Genomic DNA, 21,544 nt, shown 5'->3' on the forward strand with positions numbered 1-21,544 from the left:
AAACTGGACTGGGCCTGTCATCAACCCCAAAGATCCTCTCTTCCACTGAAACTGGACTGGGCCTGTCATCAACCCCAAATAGCCTCTCTTCCACTGAAACTGGACTGGGCCTGTCATCAACCCCAAAGAGCCTCTCTTCCACTGAAACTGGACTGGGCCTGTAATCAACCCCAAAGATCCTCTCTTCCACTGAAACTGGACTGGGCGTGTCATCAACAGCCATGCTCACTTCCACTGAAACTGGACTGGGCCTGTCATCAACCCCAAAGATCCTCTCTTCCACTGAAACTGGACTGGGCCTGTCATCAACCCCAAAGAGCCTCTCTTCCACTGAAACTGGACTGGGCCTGTCATCAACCCCAAATAACCTCTCTTCCACTGAAACTGGACTGGGCCTGTCATCAACCCCAAAGATCCTCTCTTCCACTGAAACTGGACTGGGCCTGTCATCAACCCCAAAGAACCTCTCTTCCACTGAAACTGGACTGGGCCTGTCATCAACATCAATGCTCACTTCCACTGACACTGGACTGGACCTATCATCAACCTAGATATGAATAAAATAGATCAATTAACTACTGTAATAAAGGCCCAATTTGGAAAAACTACAAAAACACAGCAACAGCCCCACTATTTCCTATCAAGTGAATGAATGACAACACAACACATTTTTTTGTGTGGCTTTACTCGCCATTCTCACCGGACTGTTGGCATGATGATGAGGTTCAATGCATTGTCTAGTAAGAGGAGAAGTGGTAGGAACCGTGGCGAGGAGGATCACAGCTAGCAAATCACTGTAGATATATTCTCACACACAAAATATGAATTTGAGAGCAATTGATTGGTTTTACAATATGTATACTATTTGCAACCAATGGCTGTATAGACATGAAATGAAATGTGCTAATTAACGTTTGTATATGTCTAATGCAATTTAGTGCTTAGAACGACAAGGCTAAAGCAGTCAGAATCAAAGGAAAATGCTTATTTTAGCCAAGTAAAATTATACGACAGTGAATCACTGATACTCAAGTGATTGTCATATCCCACAAAATCCCCAAAGGACGGCGAAATCTAGCCATTCAGAGCTTCGCTAGGCATTAAATTTGACTTTTTCCGCTAGCCGGTTTGAACACCCAGTTACTGTACGTCTTTACCTCAATTCTTTCTTTCTGGTACATTTACACAGCATTAGCTGACCAATAGTATTTGCATTTCACTCATAAATTCTGATAAAACATGTTGTATTTGTTACACATTTAGGGACATATCTCCCGCTTCGGCGGGATATCCATCTTTGGCTTCGCTGTCCTCTCCGTCTACTCTTATACCCACGAACAGGGTTGTGGCATCTTCCTGGTCTAGCACTTCGATGTTAGCGTCGGTGGCACTGGTACTAGTACTACTACCACTGATTAAGTCAGTTAGTTTTTTACATTTACTTGCATTTGAGTGAAGACTTTTGACTCTTTTGTCGCTTAACTTTTCAGCCCCACCCTTACATTTTTTTTATCTGCTTTTCCATTTTCTATTGTAGCTCGTTTCGAGCTGTCACTGTCAGTGTCAATGTGTGTGTGAGTGTGAGCGACACAAAGGGGGCGGGGCTAAGGGTTGCATAGACGTTCGTTTGGAATAGACCAACAGGCCTGGGGGAAAGGGGGGTTTGGCCCGTGTCACTCAACTTTCTGCCAACTTTTTTATTAGTAGTAAAAAAAAAAAATAAGGCAGGCGGCCCACCGGCCCAGAGGTTTCTCTCGGTGGCCAGTCCGCTACTGGTGCTGAGTGAAAATTGGAAGAATGCACATTTTATGGTTTCTAAAAGTGTTGAATACAAAGTGTTGACCGTGCTGAGTAAGAACTTACACATGAACTCCCTCATAGAAACAGCAGCTCTTTGCTGTATTCGTTGACAGTCTATCTCTAGTCATGAACTGTTCGAATACCCATACTAATATACTGTATATTACATATTTAATGAGTATATACTACATACTATTTGTTTATTTTAGTATACTGTAAACAAACGGTATCCTTTCAGTTTTTGGTATTTTATTAGGATCCCCATCAAGCAACTGCTCTAATGATGTGCTATGCGGTTCGTAAGGCTAGCATAGCCAACATAACGTGTAACGTATCTTATTTGAAAAGTCATTACTTTATTACATTGCTTAACATTTTCTTAACATTAGTCATATTTAGTTAAAGTAATGAATTTGCATCCGCTCTCGTTGGACTTTTCCTCCATTTTCTTCAAATCTGAAAATGTTGTGAAGCCATGCCCATTTACTGAAGAATTGCATTATGGGCCCTAAAAGCACGGCAATAGTGTCTACTGCTTGTATACTTCGTATTTTGGCAAATGTACTACGACATCCGGGAACTTTTGGCATACTAACTATATCCATACGATAAATGTGCAACCAGAGGGAAAATAATTCTAGATCACCAGTACTCGACACACAGAGTCGCATACAAAGCTCTCCCTCACCCTCCATTTGGTAAATCCGACCACAACTCTATCCTCCTGATTCCTGCTTACAAGCAAAAATTAAAGCAGGAAGCACCAGTGACTCGGTCTATAAAAAAAGTGGTCAGATGAAGCAGATGCTAAACTACAGGACTGTTTTGCTATCACAGACTGGAACATGTTCCAGGATTCTTCCGATGGCATTGAGGAGTACACCACATCAGTCACTGGCTATATCAATAAGTGCATCGAGGATGTTGTCTCCACAGTAACTGTACGTACATACCCCTAACCAGAAACCATGGATTACAGGCAACATTCGCACTGAGCTAAAGGGTAGAGCTGCTGCTTTCAAGGTGCGGAAGCTTACAAGAAATCCTGCTATGCCCTGCGACGAACCATCAAACAGGCAAAGCGGGGCTAAGATCAATACAGGGCTAAGATTGAATCATACTACACCGGCTCCGGCGCTCGTCAGATGTGGCAGCGCTTGCAAACTATTACAGACTACAAAGGGAAGCACAGCCGAGAGATGCCCAGTGACACGAGCCTACCAGACGAGCTAAATCACGTCTATGCTCGCTTCGAGGCAAGCAACACTAATGCATGAGAGCATCAGCTGCATGCATGAGAGCATCAGCTGTTACGGACGACTGTGTGATCACACTCTCCGTAGCCAACGTGAGTAAGACCTTTAAACAGGTCAACATACACAAGGCTGCGGGGTCAGATGGATTACCATGACGTGTGCTCCGGGCATGTGCTGACCAACTGGCAGGTGTCTTCACTGACATTTTCAACATGTCCCTGATTGAGTCTGTAATACCAACATGTTTCAAGCAGACCACCATAGTCCCTGTGCCCAAGAACACAAAGGCAACCTGCCTAAATGACTACAGACCTGTAGCACTCACATCCGTAGCCATGAAGTGCTTTGAAAGGTTGGTAATGGCTCACATCAACACCATTATCCCAGAAACCCTAGACCCACTCCAATTTGCATACCGCCCAAACAGATCCACAGATGATGCAATCTCTATTGCACTCCACACTGCCCTTTCCCACCTGGACAATAGGAACACTTATGTGAGAATGCTGTTCATTGACTACAGCTCAGCGTTCAACACCATAGTACCCTCAAAGCTCATCACTAAGCTAAGGACCCTAGGACTAAACACCTCCCTCTGCAACTGGATCCTGGACTTCCTGACGGGCCGCCTCCAGGTGGTGAGGGTAGGTAGCAACACATCTGCCACGCTGAACCTCAACACAGGGGCCCCCCAGGGGTGCATGCTCAGTCCCCTCCTGTACTCGCTGTTCACCCACGACTGCATGGCCAGGCACGACTCCAACACCATCATTAAGTTTGCAGATGACACAACAGTGGTAGGCCTGATCACCGACAACGACGAGACAGCCTATAGGGAGGAGGTCAGAGACCTGGACGGGTGGTTCCAGAATAACAACCTATCCCTCAACGTAACCAAGACTAAGGAGATGATTGTGGACTATAGGAAAAGGAGGACCGAGCACGCCCCCATTCTCATCGACAGGGCTGTAGTGGAGCAGGTTGAGAGCTTCAAGTTCCTTGGTGTCCACATCAACAACAAACTAGAATGGTCCAAACACACCAAGACAGTCGTGAAGAGGGCACGACAAAGCCTATTCCCCCTCAGGAGACTAAAAAGATTTGGCATGGGTCCTGAGATCCTCAAAAGGTTATACAGCTGCAACATCGAGAGCATCCTGACTGGTTGCATCACTGCCTGGCACGGCAATTGCTCGGCCTCTGACCGCAAGGCACTACAGAGGGTAGTGCGTAAGGCCCAGTACATCACTGGGGCTAAGCTGCCTGCCATCCAGTACCTCTACACCAGGCGGTGTCAGAGGAAGGCTCTAAAAATTGTCAAAGTCTCCAGCCTCCCCAGTCATAGACTCTTCTCTCTACTACCGCATGGCAAGCGGTACCGGAGTGCCAAGTCTAGCACAAAAAGGCTTCTCAACAGTTTTTACCCCCAAGCCGTAAGACTCTTGAACAGGTATTTGCATTGTGTGCCCCTTCACCCCCTCTTTTACGCTACTGCTACTCTCTGTTCATCATATATGCATAGTCACTTTAACCATATCTACATGTACATACTACCTCAATCAGCCTGACTAACTGGTGTCTGTATGTAGCCTCGCTACTTTTATAGCCTCGTTACTGTATATAGCCTGTCTTTGTACTGTTGTTTTATTTCTTTACCTACCTATTGTTCACCTAATACCTTTTTTGCACTATTGGTTAGAGCCTGTAAGTAAGCATTTCACTGTAAGGTCTACACCTGTTGTATTCGGCGCATGTGACAAATAAACGTTGATTTGATTTGATTGCTGAGCAGAATAGGAAAATTGTGAAATTCACGCATGTGGTCATCCCTACTGCCTATGGTCTGGCGGACTCACTAAACACAATGCATCTTTTGTAAATAATGTCTGAGTGTTGGAGTGTGCCCCCGGCTATCCGTACATTTTAAAAACAGGAACATGATGCTGTCCGCTTTGCTTAATATCAGGAATTTGAAATGATTTTTACTTTTATTTTTTACTTTTGATACATTTTGTTGTTGAGTGAAGTTCAGTCTCGTGCTTCTCTCCGTGGTCCGATATTTCTTCTGTATGGCAGTCCCAGTGGAGCTGGTGGCAGTCTCTGGGCTACTGCATGCCCACGGAGGCGCGCAGCTTAGAGGGAACATTGGTCTCCAGGTGTACAGGTGTTCTGTGCCGCAGGGGCCAACTAAAATGTACTCCTAAACATGTTGCTTCAATAAATATGATGATGACCAAGACACAATTTCATTAAGACGTCACATAACGGGAGTACAGACCCAAAAATTCCTTGTTATCACAGGCTTGACGATTGTGCTTCATCTTGTAAATGTGGACAATCGTGGTATCCTAAAACTCTTGTGGGTTTTAGGATTCTTGTCTCCATATTGAACTGGAAGAGTTTGTTAAAATTTTGCCCCAAACGTGGCCCTCCAGCCTTGTACATTTCTGCTGGTGTGGCTTCAGGCCCAGGAGAATTTTCCAGTTGTGAGGGCTTTTCTGGTTTCTTCCAGGGTCGGTGGATCGGCAAGAGATGGGTTCACTTCAACTTGAGGCAGCTAATGGCTTTATCGTTCATCAGATTTTGAATTGGGTCTTTGAGACCAAATTAAGCTGGTCTTCTCCCTCAAAAGGATCAACAACTTAACAGTAAATTAAAAAAATTACCTCCAGGGGGACATCCCCCCAGACTCCCCTAGATGCTTCCCCCTTGTTAACATTTTACCCTATCATAGCCCAAAATATAAGGTTGTTTCACACCATTTATGTTTAAAAAACAAACAAACAAATAGCTTCAATACTATAAAAGATCTAATGGTTCCCCAGAGTCATCCCTCCCCTTTATATCCAACCAAGTGGCGAGGCTGCAGTTTGGCTGAAAGACAGACTCAGGATTGTGGCTTTAAGTAATTATCTTTTACCAAGTTGGCATAGGCTGGGATTCAATCCAAGGTGCACTGTAGCGCAGGGCACTATACAATGATGTATATAACTATACAGCCAAAAATGTGCCTTTTAAAGGCATTTCCCCACAAGTTTGCAGAAATCGCATTCATGGTAAACGCTGTGCATGTCGGCTCTAGCGTAAAAAAGTCTGTTATAGTTTTAACGCGCCTTGAATCGCATGCTACTAATACAAATCTAATACATCTGTGTTTTGCATTGATTTATATCTACCTCGAAGTGCTTTACATTCATGAGTGGTGAACAATACTAGTGGTGGACTATTACGCACACTGTAGGCCTACTCCCTCTGCTCATCCACTCTTTTTGTTCGCCGTCTACTCTCCTCTACCTTCTGTTTTCAGTTCCTCTTCTGTTTGTACCACCATCCTCCCTTTTCCCATCCTCCCTACGGGCTGTCTTGCCTGACGACTCACCCTGAATTTATTTCCGCTGCTCTGATTCAGAGAGGTTGGGTTAAATGCGGAAGACAAATGTAGGTTGAATGCATTCAGTTGCGCAACCGACTAGATATCCCCTTTCCATTTCCCTCTATGAATCGCTACATACGTCCAGTCTGAAACTACCATCCTAGATGTTGATTGTGTGACTTCAAAATGAGGGGCATTGTAGAAAATATTTGAATTAGCGATTGGATGGTCTCGAATAAATCGAACCAGAGTATCAAATCTCTGGCCCAACCCATTGGTTTCTTGGACCAATCAGAACGGTCAGAATGTGTTTGCGTTCTACAAATCGTCGGGGAGGGAGGCAAATCAAGAATCATTGTGGAGAAGAAACGTCAGTTGGCCGGAGCAATGTGGATGGGTAGCCAGGCAAGTGGTCGTACACTCTGTCTGTCTATCCCTCCACCTGTCCCGTTGTCTCTTGTTTCAGATGGGATGTCAGCGTTGATCCCTGTGACTCATTATCCTGCTTATCAGACCTCAGTTTGCTCACCCAAAATCCTCCAATAATCCAGCTAATCCCCTCTGTCACACACACACACACACACACACACACACACACACACACACACACACACACACACACACACACACACACACACACACACACACACACACACACACACACACACACACACACACACACACACACACACACACACACACACTTTTAACTCATCGTAACCTCTCCCCTGGACCCCCTATTCACTATATAAGCCCCAGTCAGTCCTGTGCACTCCCGCTCTTCTCTCATCACCAGTAAGCACCATTGTCTTTTCCATCTTTATTCTTGGGGCTGGTAAGACTTCTCACCGTTTTCATTGTTCTCACTATGCTGTGTTTGAATGTTGCTTGTTGTCAGGCTATAGCAACTGAAGCTACAGCGACTCTGTAGTTATAAGTACCTGAGAGTAAGTTATTCCCACAAGAACTATATACGTCTGAGAAATTTGACTGGTGCCGTGATTCAATATGTGGTGTTGATGCCGGCAATTGTTTTTGGTGGTTGAACGCTATGTCGTTGCTGAGGTTACTTAGCATGGAAGTAGTTGGATGAGCTAAACCAAATATTGTAGGCCTATTTAAGGAATGTTCCTTCAACCTCTAGCATCTACCAAACTGGAAGCACTGTTTGTGTATAGGAACTTGTGTTTTCTATGCTTAAATGTATGTGCACCTTCTTGTCTAAAACAAAGGCCGGGATTTATTCATTGGCGTGTTGCAATGCTGTTTGAGCCGACATCGGGAGCGTTTACCATGAATGCGATCTCATCGGACGTTGGGGAAATTGCCTTTCAAAGGCACATTGCCAGTAATGCAGTGTACTGCACTGCAACAAGCCTTTGCATGAAACCTGTCACGGGTGTTTTACTGTAATGACATTCAAACCACCAGTCCACTGTTGCTCTAAGTTAGGGATGGGCAATTCCAGTCCTCGGGGGTCAGATTGGTGTCACACTTTTGCCCCAGCCCCAGCTAACACACCTGACTCCAATAATCAACTAATCATGATCTTCAGTTTAGAATGCAATTAGTTTAATCAGCTGTGATTGTTAGGGATGGGGAAAAAGTGTGACACCAGTCCGGCCTCCGAGGACTGCAGTTGCCCATCCCTGCTCTAAGTGATTACTCATCTGGCTCTGTCTGTCTGTCTGCATGTCTTTCCATCTATCTGTCAGTTTGTCTGTCTGTCCGTCTGTGTGTCTTTAACCGACTAACACACTGAAATAATGAAGCAATGTGATGTGATCCTTCCCCAATCCTCTGTCTGTCTTTCGTTCCAGCACCATGTTTGTTCAGTCACACATACTGATCCATTGAGGTCAGGGCTAAATGCTAATTATAGAGGGATAGAAATGACTCAACCGGATTGATTCCTTGATCTTCCAAGTTAATGCTGTCAAAGGAAGTTGGTCTAGGCAGCTCTCCAGTTGTTGACTGTGGGTAATCTGGGGATGGTGTCAGGAAATTGTCTCATTGTTCTGCTGTCTGGTCTGCATCGGTCTGGATGTTTATTAATCATTAAATCTGTATAGGCTAGGCCAATATTAATATGAATCTAATTTTGAATCTGACTATATACAGGATCTCCTACAGTATATAAAGTAGACTTTACATTCAAACCTATTGAAATAACAAATAACTGGGATATAAATTGGCTTTCATGTTTTGTATAAAATGGAGGAAATGCATTTGATAAAAATGAGCAAAAAGTCTGTATACAACTAAATAATACAAATACTGAACAATATCGTGTGCTCCAAAAAATTATATTATTTTATACTAATACAATTTGTTTAACAAGTATTCATGTTTTTTTTCTCAAAATATATTGGCACCCCTGTTTTCAATAACTTTCAATACCTCACCTTGCGAGGATAACGGCACTTAGCCTTTTTCTAAATTGTTTTATGAGATGGCCAAAGAGCTCTATCTTCAGGTCATATGACCAGAGCACTGGTTCCAATCTAAGTGTCAATGTCGTTTAGCAAACTTCAGGCATTTACATTTATTGGATGACATGAAAATTCAGCTATTTGGCCACGCACACCAGCGGTGGGTTTGGTGTCAACATGAGAATGCATATGCAGAAAAGAAACCCATACCTACTGTAAAATATGGTTGGTGGGTCATTGATGGTCCTGGGGTCCTCTTTAAGGTTAACCGCATCATGGGCTTTACCCAGTACAAGGACACCTATTTGGATTTCATGTAATGGACATACACAAAATAGTCCAAATTGGTGACTTGAAATGAAAAAACTAACTTGTTTCAAAAAAAAAAAAAAAAAAATTAAAAACGGAAAAGTGGTGCGTGCATATGTATTCACCCCCTTTGCTATGAAGCCCCTAAATAAGATCTGGTGCAACCAATTACCTTCAGAAGTCACATAATTAGTTAAATAAAGTCCACCTGTGCGCAATCTAAGTGTCACATGATCTGTCACATGATCTCAGTATATATACAGCTGTTCTGAAAGGCCCCAGAGTCTGCAACACCACTAAGCGAGGGGCACCACCAAGCATGCGGCACCATGAAGAACAAGGAGCTCTCCAAACAGGTCAGGGACAAAGTTGTACAGATCAGGGTTGGGTTATAAAAGATTATCAGAAACTTTGAACATCCCACAGAGCACTATTAAATGCATTATTAAAAAATGGAAAGAAAATGGCACCACAACAAACCTGCCAAGAGAGGGCCGCCCACCAAAACTCACGGCCTAGGCAAAGAGGACATTAATCAGAGAGGCAACAAAAAGACCAAAGATAACCCTGAAGGAGCTGCAAAGCTCCACAGTGGAGATTGGAGTATCTGTCCATAGGACCACTTTAAGCTGTACACTCCACAGAGCGGGGCTTTACGGAAGTGGCCAGAAAGAGCCATTGCTTAAAGAATAAAATAAGGAAACACGTTTGGTGTTCGCCAAAAGGCATGTGTGAGACTTCCCAAACACATGGAATATGGTACTCTGGTCAGATGAGACTAAAATTGAGTTTTTTGGCCATCAAAGAAAACGCTATGTCTGGCGCAAACACAACACCTCTCATCCCCCCGATAACACCATCCCAGTGAAGCACGGTGGTGGCAGCATCTTGCTGTGGGGATGTTTTTCATCAGCAGGGACTGGGAAACCAGTCAGAATTGAAGGAATGATGGATGGCACTAAATACAGGGAAATTCTTGAGGGAAACCTGTTTCAGTCTCCCAGAGATTTGAGACTGGGATGGAGGTTCACCTTCCAGCAGGACAATGACCCTGAGCATATTGCTAAAGCAACACTCAAGCCTTGAAGAATGGGCAAAAATTCCAGTGGCTAGATGTGCCAAGTTTATAGAGACATACTCCAAGAGACTTGCAGCTGTAATTGCTGCAAAAGGTGGCTACAGAGTATTGACTTTGGGGGGTGAATAGTTAGGCACGCTCAAGTTTTCAGTTGTTTTGCATTATATAAAAAATATTTAGCATCTTCAAAGTGGTAGGCATGTTGTGTAAATCAAATGATACAAACCCCCCAAAAATTCATTTTAATTCCAGGTTGTAGGGCAATAAAGTAGGAAAAATGCCAAGGGGGGAATACTTTCGCAAGCCACTCCAAATGGTTAATTGACCACAAAATGAACATTTTGCAATAGCCATCTCAGTCTCCGGACTTTAACCCCATTGAAAACATGTGCATTGAATTGAAGAGGGCAGTCCATAGGTGCAGATGAATGATATCAAGGATCTGGAAAGATTCTGTATGGAGGAATGGTCTAAGATCCCTCCCAATGTGTCAAGTGTTATTGAAGTGTTGCTGTTGCAGGTTCACTTCGTACGTCTAAAGGCTTTTCCTTTGGGGTGTTGCTATAGTCCACCAAGGGCTAACAGTCAGTATCTAAATAATATGTGTGAAATGCTTGATAGTGTACAGTATGTGATGTAAACAGAGAGGTCTACTTTCTTGGGGAGCTGAATATTGACTGGTTTTCATCAAACTGTCCGCTTAAGAGGAAGCTTCTCACTGTAACCGGTACCTGTAATCTGGTTCAGGTTATTAATCAACCTACCAGGGTGCTTACAAACACTACAGGAAAAAGATCATCCACATGTATCGATCACATTTTTACTAATACTGAAGAACTTTGTTCTAAAGCTGTTTCCGTACCCATTGAATGCAGTGATCACAATATAGTGGCTATATCCAGGAACGCCAAAGTTCCAAACGCTGGGCCTAAAATAGTATATAAGAGATCATACAAAAGATTTTGCTGTGACTCTTATGTGGATGGTGTTTAAAAACATTTGTTGCTCTGATGTGATTAATAAGGAGCATCCAGACACTGCACTTAAGAATCTGACTGTTAGAACTGATAAGGCTCCATGGATTGATGAGGAATTGAAAAACTGTATGGTTAAAAGAGATGGCTAAAAAGTCTGGTTGCATATCTGACTGGCTGACCTACTGCAAATTGAGAAATGTTGCAACTAAACTCAACAAAAAGAAGAAGAAACGGTATTATGATGCCAAGATCAATGATATAAAGAATGATGTAAAAAAACTTTGGAGTACTTTAAATGAAATTATGGGTAGAAAGACAAATTCAACTCCATCTTTCATCGAATCAGATGGCTTATTCATCACAAAACCATTTGATGTTGCCAATTATTTGAATGATTACTTCATTGGCAAAGTGGGCAAACTTGGGCAGGAAATGCCAACAACGAACAGTGAGCCATCGTATTCATGCATAAAAAAACAAATAATGAAAGAAAAGCATTGCAAGTTTGAACTGTGTAAAGTCAGTGTGGGAGGGAGGTGTCAAAATTATTGTTATCGATCAAATTATTGTTCATGACAAACCTCCTGGCATTGACAACTTAGATGGAAAGCTACTGAGGATGGCAGCTGACTCCATAGCCACTCCTATCTGTCATATCTTTAATCTGAGCCTAGAGGAAAGTCTTTGTTCTCAGGCCTGGAGGGAAGCCAAAGCAATTCCGCTACCCAAGAGTGGTAAAGCGGCCTTTACTGGTTCTAACAGCAGACCTACACTGCTCAAAAAAATAAAGGGAACACTTAAACAACACAATGTAACTCCAAGTCAATCACACTTCTGTGAAATCAAACTGTCCACTTAGGAAGCAACACTGATTGACAATACATTTCACATGCTGTTGTGCAAATGGAATAGACAAAAGGTGGAAATCATAGGCAATTAGCAAGACACCCCCAAAAAAGGAGTGATTCTGCAGGTGGTGACCACAGACCACTTCTCATTTCCTATGCTTCCTGGCTGATGTTTTGGTCACTTTTGAATGCTGACGGTGCTCTCACTCTAGTGGTAGCATGAGACGGAGTCTACAACCCACACAAGTGGCTCAGGTAGTGCAGTTCATCCAGGATGGCACATCAATGCGAGCTGTGGCAAAAAGGTTTGCTGTGTCTGTCAGCGTAGTGTCCAGAGCATGGAGGCGCTACAAGGAGACAGGCCAGTACATCAAGAGACGTGGAGGAGGCCGTAGGAGGGCAACAACCCAGCAGCAGGACCGCTACCTTCGCCTTTGTGCAAGGAGGTGCACTGCCAGCGCCCTGCAAAATGACCTCCAGCAGGCCACAAATGTGCATGTGTCTGCTCAAACGGTCAGAAACAGACTCCATGAGGGTGGTATGAGGGCCCGACGTCCACAGGTGGGGGTTGTGCTTACAGCCCAACACCGTGCAGGACGTTTGGCATTTGCCAGAGAACACCAAGATTGGCAAATTCGCCACTGGCGCCCTGTGCTCTTCACAGATGAAAGCAGGTTCACACTGAGCACATGAGCACATGTGACAGACGTGACAGAGTCTGGAGACGCCGTGGAGAACGTTCTGCTGCCTGCAACATCCTCCAGCATGACCGGTTTGGCGATGGGTCAGTCGTGGTGTGGGGTGGCATTTCTTTGTGGGGCCGCACAGCCCTCCATGTGCTCGCCAGAAGCTATCTCCACAATTCAGCCCAGTGCAAGGCGATAAAGTTATCATAATTGATTTGGCTATTGTAAATCGTGGCATGGGGGCCCATCTAAATCTCTCCATCTTGCTGTCACTCTTGTAAATTAAACCAACTGAGTGGAATTCAGCGGCTGATGCCCCTCTTATCCTGGGCAACTTGATACCGCCACACCCTCAGCCTCTCTGTCCCCTTCTATTTACAATGGTCTTTCCCTCATCTCGACCTTCGCAATAAAAACATCTTCCCACGTTTACCCATGTAGTTTACCCCCCCCCCTCAACAAACACACACACTTGACATGGGCTCAATTTACTATAGTCATGGCTACTCATTTCACCCACTGCTAACACGGTCAGTTTACAGTGAGATCGTGATCCTTTGATAAGTTAAATGCTGTAGTTTCTCCTAATGGTCATCTGAGTCATCCGTTTTGTTTATTGTGTTTGTTGCACACATCTCTCTCTCTCTCTCTCTCTCTCCCTCCCCCTCTCTCTCTTCAGAGTAACTATGTCTGCCATAGAGGAAGAGAACGAGTGAGTAATCATCAACTATTCTAATTCAAAGAACTATTAGCGATATTCTATAACTACATTTAATACTTTGTTGTTCATATGTATTCAAAACTGATAACACATATTTTCTCTTTTTTTAATAAGGGATCAGCAGGAGGGTAAGGGTATTTTCTGTCACTTGTATTTTTGTCTCAATGTCACCCACTCCTCTCTTACCTGTTATTTTTCTCACCTACTCGCTCCACAGAGGACGAGGAAGGAGGTGAGTCACAACTTTATGTTAACATGATCCTTGATATTACACATCCTCCCAATAGTATTACTCCATGTAGACCCTGAAACATTACAGTGAATGCCCTCAACCAATGTCTCTAGAAGGGACATATGATTGCGACTCTGCTTCTTGCTGCTGGCCGTGCCCATGGGAGGGGTGAACATGTTCCTCAACAAGAGCGAGATTCTCTTATCAGTTGAATATGTTACAACAAACGGCCTGCCCATAAACTTTAGCACCACGTTGAATCCACTATCTGGAAACTCAGAGACATAGTATTTTGCTATGTCTGTCAACCTCATATTCAGGGACAGCAAATAATACCACCCGTCGATCATGGAGGGTTTGTGAGTAATGAACTCAATGGTAAAGTTTTATGAACATTACCCCACATAAGTTATTTTGTGTCCCCTGGATCCATTCATGGCTGTCCCCAGTTTCTCCCTCTCCCCTGTCTCTCCCTCTCACCCTGGGCCTGGTGTTGATCCTGGTGAACAGAGCCAGAGCATTTAGAGTACAGAGAGTGTCAGGTGTTGTACACCAGTAGTGGTGCGTGGGTAAAATCCTCGGGGAAGCCAGGGAAAAAAAATCGATATTACAACCTACTGTATGTGTTGTGATAATTGTGTTTGCTCTTTAACCTGTTAGTTCATATGCCTTTCCACTATGATATATTGGCCTAAGGCTGAGACAATAAGAAGACAGACACAGTGGCAGAATAAATTCAATCACGCCTTTTGTTTCATCACAAAACCGGAGAGAAAAAACTGTCCGGTGAAGTCCACAAAGCATATTGCATGTAACAAACAGTTACATGACCTACAACATGGTCAAGAAAGTTAATGTTTATAACATTTTCGGACTATTAAAAGAATATTGATTTAGAACCACGGAGAGTTACCGCAAGTCCAGGCTGTGTCAGAACCGGCCGTGATTGGGAGTCCCATAGGGCAGCGTCGCCTGGGTTTGGCCGGTGTAGGCCGTCATTGTAAATAAGAATTTGTTCTTAACTGACTTGCCTAGTTAAATAAAGGTTAAATATATATATTTTTTTAAATTGCAAAGAAAACAGGTGCTGCCGCCACTATTCAAGCACCCTTTCAACTTCAACATCATCTAATCACATATGCTTAATCTAATACAATGACAACTAAAGATACCAAAAACTATTTACTACAGTCAATGTCAGCTAAATATGATGTGATCTGTCCATGTTATTGATTTCTGTGCTTGTGTGTGTGTGTGTGTGTGTGTGTGTGTGTGTGTGTGTGTGTGTGTGTGTGTGTGTGTGTGTGTGTGTGTGTCTGTGTGTGTGTGTGTGTGTGTGTGTGTGTGTGTGTGTGTGTGCTTGCAAGTAGAAAACCATGCTGACTCACCCAACTTGTAGAGAAACGCCAATGCCATCCACCTCTTTCATGTTCCCTAAACAGGCTATGACTCTGTCATACAGTACATGCTTTTAGAGTTTGTTGTGCTAGGCTATCTGGCTAAAATTCTTGCTCGTTACTTCATTTCATTTAATGAGCAACGATGCGCCAGGCCAGCTAGTTATCATTAGTCTACTACATCCATCTAGCTACATGTTGAACTTCCATCCTCTAAGGCCAGGGGTACAATGTGTGAATTTATGGTTGGATCAGAACTAACGGCGACGTTATAATCATTGGCCAGTACGGAGAATTAAGTAAAACCACATGCTCAAATCCCTATCTCCATCCATGGCTAATTTAAGACATTTTAGCTAGCTAGCCACCGGAGGACATAGACAAAACAATGCAACAATTTTTTTCTGTCAATGATGTTTGGCTTCAAACTGACTTCCCTTGACTCATTACATTACATTACATTACATTTAAGTCATTTAGCAGACGCTCTTATCCAGAGCGACTTACAAATTGGTGCATTCACCTTATGACATCCAGTGGAACAGCCACTCCTTTGTTTTGGTGCGCCAGGACCATTCACTGCTGAGCTCACTCAGTTTAACTCAACGCTGATTGGCTATTATTTTATACTTTTTTGCTCGCTGGCTTCCCTTGTCTTCAATGCTATGGGCAGCAACAATGTCATACTATTTTTGACCAGAGAGCATCAGATAGATGGGCTATACATACTGAAACAGAGGGGCACTGTTATGTTCGCTCGTATGCTTTCACCGGTGCGACCTTGCGAATTGAAGAACATTTATGAAACACATTGAGACGAAAGATAAGTTATTTTGTATGGGTTTTTTATCTTGGTCAATTTTTGGGGGAAGCTATACTTCCCTTTGCACCCATGAATACACGCCACTGTTGTGCACAAACATACCTGCCTGACTTCAAGTATCTTCTAATGCTGTCTGACTTTCCCTTTCTCCCCTCCTACCTATTTTGTAATAGTTTGTTCACCATTGTAAACATGTTAATTGTTGGTGTGTTATATCTGATTATCATTTATTCCTCATTTGAATAAACAAATTTGAAGGATGATATCCCAGTCCCACTCAACCCAATTACCTACAGGGAAGTTGAAATCGACCATTGCAAAGTATTAGTTGTGTTTTGGTTTGATATTGATTTTCTCTGTCATTTCTTCCACTCCTTGTACTAAGAAGAAGTGGAACGTCCTAAATACAAGTATGTATGTCTGTCTTCACAAGTTAACAGTTACTGCTAAATTTGTGAATTAAGTCGTGTTTCTTTTTCTTTTGAGGATTTTCTCTGTCATGACAAAGAACACTTGGGTCCGGTTTCCCAGACAGATTAGACCTAGTCCTGGCCAAAAAATATTCTCAATGGAGAATCTTCATTGAAAGCACCTTTTAGTCCAGGACTAGGCCTAATCTGTGTCTGGTTAAACCATCTACTGAAGTTTGATTTCATATTGTATCTGAATACAAAGCATATCATTAAATAGAACAATTTTAATTGAATGTATCTTTACAGTACAAAGTACAACATGCACAGTTTAACAAAGGCAAATCCTTTAGTAGTAATTTAAGTATATTTAGTAGTTTGGCATTTAGATTGTCAGTGTGTTTAATCCTGATGTAACTCATTTACTTCATCTTGTTTTAACAGGCCCATGGTCTCCCAGCTCGCTGCCCCCAAAAATCCTGAAGGGGATAGGGTGGACTTTGACGTGAGCCGACATGTGGGTTTTATCTGTGTTTTTGTTTTACTTTTCTGATCACACTTACGGACAGTTTCCCAGACCCAGATTAATCATAGTCCTGATCGAAAAAGCATTCTCAATAGTCTCCAATGAAAATGCTTATTAGTCCGGGACTTAACTTAACCTGGGTTGTCAAAAAGGGTCCCTTATGTATATATAGACCCTTTTATTGATTTACTACTTGTATTCATGAACTCTGGTTTGTGACAGGACATCCACAGGAAAAGAATGGAGAAGGATCTTCTGGAGCTGCAGACCCTGATCGACGTCCATTTTGACCAGAGGAAGAAAGAAGAGGAAGAGCTCATTGGACTCAAGGACCGGATTGTAGGTCAATCACCCCATCGCTCTCTCTCTCTCTCGCTCTCTCTTGTATGTTTTGTTTAATGTTTCATTTAATATGCTTGTTGCAGGCATCTCTCTCTCTCTCTCTCTCTCTATAGTGTATACAGTATATACATCGATTCTCCATGGACAAGTTTATGTCCGGGAATAATGTATGTGTTTAGGGAAAGGCTGATATGTGATTAGTGTAGTGGTATGTATAAATTAAGGACTTAATGGCTATTACGAGGTGAGTCTGCACTTGGTTTCTATTCCAGGACAACCGCAGATCAGAGAGAGCGGAGCAGCAGCGCGTGCGAGCAGAAAAAGAACGGGACAGACAGATGAGAATCTCGGTAGGCCTAAGGCAATACAGAGCATCTGCTTAAGCTAGCACCATCGAGGCACCTGTTGTAAATGTTCATTGGCAGTCAAAAACAATTAGTCACGGAAATCAATTGAATACGTGTTGATATGATAAAACTATTGTAAAAAGATTCGATTTTTGGTACTCAGGAAGAGCGGCAGAGGAAGGAGGACGAGGAAGCCAAGAAACGGGCGGATGACGACGCCAAGAAGAAGAAAGTGCTCTCTAACATGGGGGCTCACTTTGGGGGTTTCTTGGCAAAGGTCAGAATGCTAATGATATTGCAGAGACAAAGATACTAGTGGAATAGCTCTTAAGCATAATCTTTACCAATGCTTACACTTTGTTGGTTGTAAGCGTTTACAGTATACTGAAGGTGCTTTAGTTTGTGTGTGTGTATGTGTAAGAGGGAAAATGTGTGTGTATGAAATATGTGTTAACTGAATTAACCCTCGTAGTGCTGGTTTATTCGCTGATCGAGTTGTGGGTGATGATGCCCCCCCCCCCCCCCCCCCCCCCAGGCAGAGCAGAGGAGAGGGAAGAGACAAACAGGAAGGGAGATCAAGAAGAAGACACTGGCGGAGAGACGCAAACCCCTCGCCATTGACAACCTGAGAGAGGACGGCCTGAGGTCAGTGATATCCTTTTCGGACTACTGAGCCGAGCCAAGCTGAGCCGAGCTGTACTGCGCTGGCCTGGCTACGCATCTACCATAGGTCTTGGACCGTGCTGTTTAAGATTAAAATACAATTTGAAAAGAAAAGAACTGAGTTAGCCCAGTACGGTTCGGGATGATAGTATAAAATGGGAATTAATGCCCTCTTAGAGATTGGAATGTATTATTTGTTGTTGAAGCAGTGAAACGGGATACTTAAAATCGGAGCCAGAACCTTATGTCATGCCTGCTCCCGCTCCCCCTCCCTGGCGCTCAAAGGCGCCAGGCTCCCCAGCATTGTGCACTCCTGCCACCATCATTACGCACACCTGCCTTTCCCCGTCACGCGCATCAGCAATTATTGGACTCACCTGGACTCAATCACCTGTGTCATTACCTCCCCTATATCTGTCTGTTGATTGATGTTCGTATGCCGTTATGGTACCCGGTGCTGACGGTGGTCAATGTCTGTGCTATATTAAATGTTGACTCCCCGTACCTGCTTCTCATCTCCAGCGTTGGTTCTTACACCTTCAAATGGAATAGTAGGCTTCAATGAGCTTCACTTGCATTATCAAAGTCCTTGTTCTCCCGAGTGAGCAACGATTGAGAGTACAAGTCCTCCTTCTCTGACTCCTAATGCTCTGTGTCTTCTCAGGGAGAGAGCTAAAGAGATGTGGGAGTGGATTTACCAGCTTGAGTCAGACAAATTTGACCTGACTGAAAAGACGAGACGACAGAAATACGAGGTGAGGAGACTGCGATTGTACACCACAGTTATTTACGTTAACGTTTCAGTGTAGTTTTCCCCCCTGGAATGTCCTCTTTAGTTTGGTTAGCCCTTAAAGTATTTGATATGTGTGTTAAAATGCCTTTTTATATTATTTTCTTTGCAGATAAACGTTCTTCTGAATAGAATTTCTCATGCCCAGAAATTGTAAGTGCATTTCTCCAATTCTGTCTGCCTTAGCACTGAATGTTTATAGAACATATATTAAAGTCAGCTGCCAATAGGAAAACAAAATATTTTAGCCTTCTTTGACAATTTACATGCTGTGCCAACTACTCAAACTTTGAATGTGTCCTCTAATACCTGAAAGCAGAATAGGGTTAGAGGACAGGAAATGTAGGTTATGTAAGGATATATAATGCAGTACCAGTAAAGTTTGGACACACCTACTCATTCAAGGGTTTTTTATTTTTACTATTTTGTATATTGTCGAATAAAAGTAGGAAATAACACCTATCGAATCATGTAGACTAAAAAAGTTTTAAACAAGTCCAAATATATGTTATATTTGAGATTCTTCAAAGTAGCCACCCTTTGCCTTGATAACAGCTTTGCACACTCTTGGCATTCTCTCAACCAGCTCCATGAGGTAGTCACCTGGAATGCATTTCAATTAACAGGTGTGCCTTGAGGAATTGCTTTCCTTTTTAATGATTTTGAGTCAATCAGTTGTGTTTTGACAAGGTAGGAGAGGTGTACAGAAGATGGCCCTATTTGGTAAAAGACCAAGTCCATATTATGGCAAGAACAGCTCAAATAAGCAAAGAGAAACGGCAGTCCATCATTACTTCAAGACATGAAGGTCAGTCAATGCGGAACATTTCAAGAACTTGGAAAGTTTCTTCAAGTGCAGTCGCAAAAACCATCAAGCGCTATGATGAAACTAGCTCTCATGAGGATCGCCACAGGAAAGGAAGACCCAGAGTTACCTCTGCTGCAGAAGATAAGTTCATTAGAGTTACCAGCCTCAGAAATTGCAGCTCAAATAAATGCTTCACATAATTCAAGTAACAGACACATCTCAACATCAACTGTTCAGAGGAAACTGCGTGCATCAGGCCTTCATGGTCGAATTGCTGCAAAGAAACCACTACTAAAGGACACCAATCAGAAGAGATTTGCTTGGGCCAAGAAACATGAGCAATAGACATTAGACCGGTGGAAATCTGTCCTTTGGTCTGAGTCCAAATTTGATATTTTTGGTTCCAACCGCCGTGTCTTTGTGAGATGCAGAGTAGGTGAACGGATGATCTTCTCATGTGTGGTTCCCACCGTGAAGCATGGAGGAGGTGTGATGGTGTGGGGGTGCTTTTCTGGTGACACTGTCAGTGATTTATTTAGAATTCAAGGCACGCTTAACCAGCATGGCGACGACAGCATTCTGCAGCGATACGCCATCCCATCTGGTTGGCGCTTAGTGGAACTATCATTTGTTTTTTACAGGACAATGACCCAACACACCTCCAGGCTGTGTAAGAGCTATTTGACCAAGGAGAAGAGTGATAGAGTGCTGCATCAGATGACCTGGCCGCCACAATCACCCAACAACCCAATTGAGATGGTTTGGGATAAGTTGGACCGCAGAGTGAAGGAAAAGCAGCCAGCAAGTGCTCAGCATATGTGGGAACTCCTTCAAGACTGTTGGAAAAACATTCCAGGTGAAGCTGCTTAAGAGAATGCCAAGAGTGTGCAAAGCTGTCATCAAGGAAAAGGTTGGCTACTTTGAAGATTCAAAAATATATTTGGAATTGTTTAACACTTTTTTGTGGTTACTACATGATTCCATATGTTATTATATAGTTATGATGTCTTCACTATTATTCTACAATGTAGAAAATAGTACAAATAAAGAAACCCTTGAATGAGTAGTGTGTCCAAACTTTTGACTGGTTGTGTGTGTACTACCGTTCAAAAGTTTGGGGTCACCAAGAAATGTCCTTATTTTGAAAGAAAAGCACATTCTTTTGTCCATTTAAAATAACATCAAATTGATCAGAAATACGTGTAGACATTGTTTATGTTGTAAATGACTATTGTAGCTGGAAACGGCAGATTTTTTAATGGAATATCTACATAGGTGTACAGAGGCCCATTATCCGCACTCATCAATCCTGTGTTCCAATGGCACGTTGTGTTAGCTAATCCAAGTTTATCAATTTAAAAGGCTAATTGATCATTAGAAAACCCTCTGCTTTTTTCACACCCAAGCTCCCTCTATCTCTGCAGTAAAAAGGTCCATGGTAAGGGAAAGGTTGGAGGTCGCTGGAAGTGAGCACACAGTGGAAGCAGTGAAGAAAGAAGACCATATATTCTGTTTCAGGAAAGCGTGACAAAAACAATGTCTCAACATTTTTCTCTTGAACTCATTGAGGTGACACGATTTACTGTGTGCCATTAACTGAAACAGATTCTATGTATTACAGTACTCATTAAAACATGTATATATTTAACAAAACAAGTTATCCTTACTTCTGTAACACTAGAGGGAATTGGGTAGGCTACAAATGGGTACAACTCAACTACAGGTC

General features: G+C 42.9%; 1 protein-coding gene across 1 annotated transcript; it reads left to right on the plus strand.

The window, feature by feature from the left end:
* Window positions 1-16,788: 16,788 nt before the first annotated feature.
* Window positions 16,789-21,332, plus strand: LOC129855481 (troponin T, slow skeletal muscle-like). Its single transcript, XM_055923199.1, has 8 exons — window positions 16,789-16,859; window positions 17,091-17,207; window positions 17,483-17,560; window positions 17,721-17,834; window positions 18,093-18,202; window positions 18,885-18,975; window positions 19,123-19,163; window positions 21,243-21,332. Exons 1-8 carry the CDS (start codon window positions 16,791-16,793, stop codon window positions 21,286-21,288), a joined length of 666 nt encoding a protein of 221 aa, XP_055779174.1. The 5' UTR covers window positions 16,789-16,790; the 3' UTR covers window positions 21,289-21,332.
* Window positions 21,333-21,544: the final 212 nt, after the last annotated feature.

The sequence above is a fragment of the Salvelinus fontinalis genome, chromosome 1 (genome assembly GCF_029448725.1).
Source record: "Salvelinus fontinalis isolate EN_2023a chromosome 1, ASM2944872v1, whole genome shotgun sequence".
Taxonomy (NCBI): Eukaryota; Metazoa; Chordata; class Actinopteri; order Salmoniformes; family Salmonidae; genus Salvelinus; species Salvelinus fontinalis.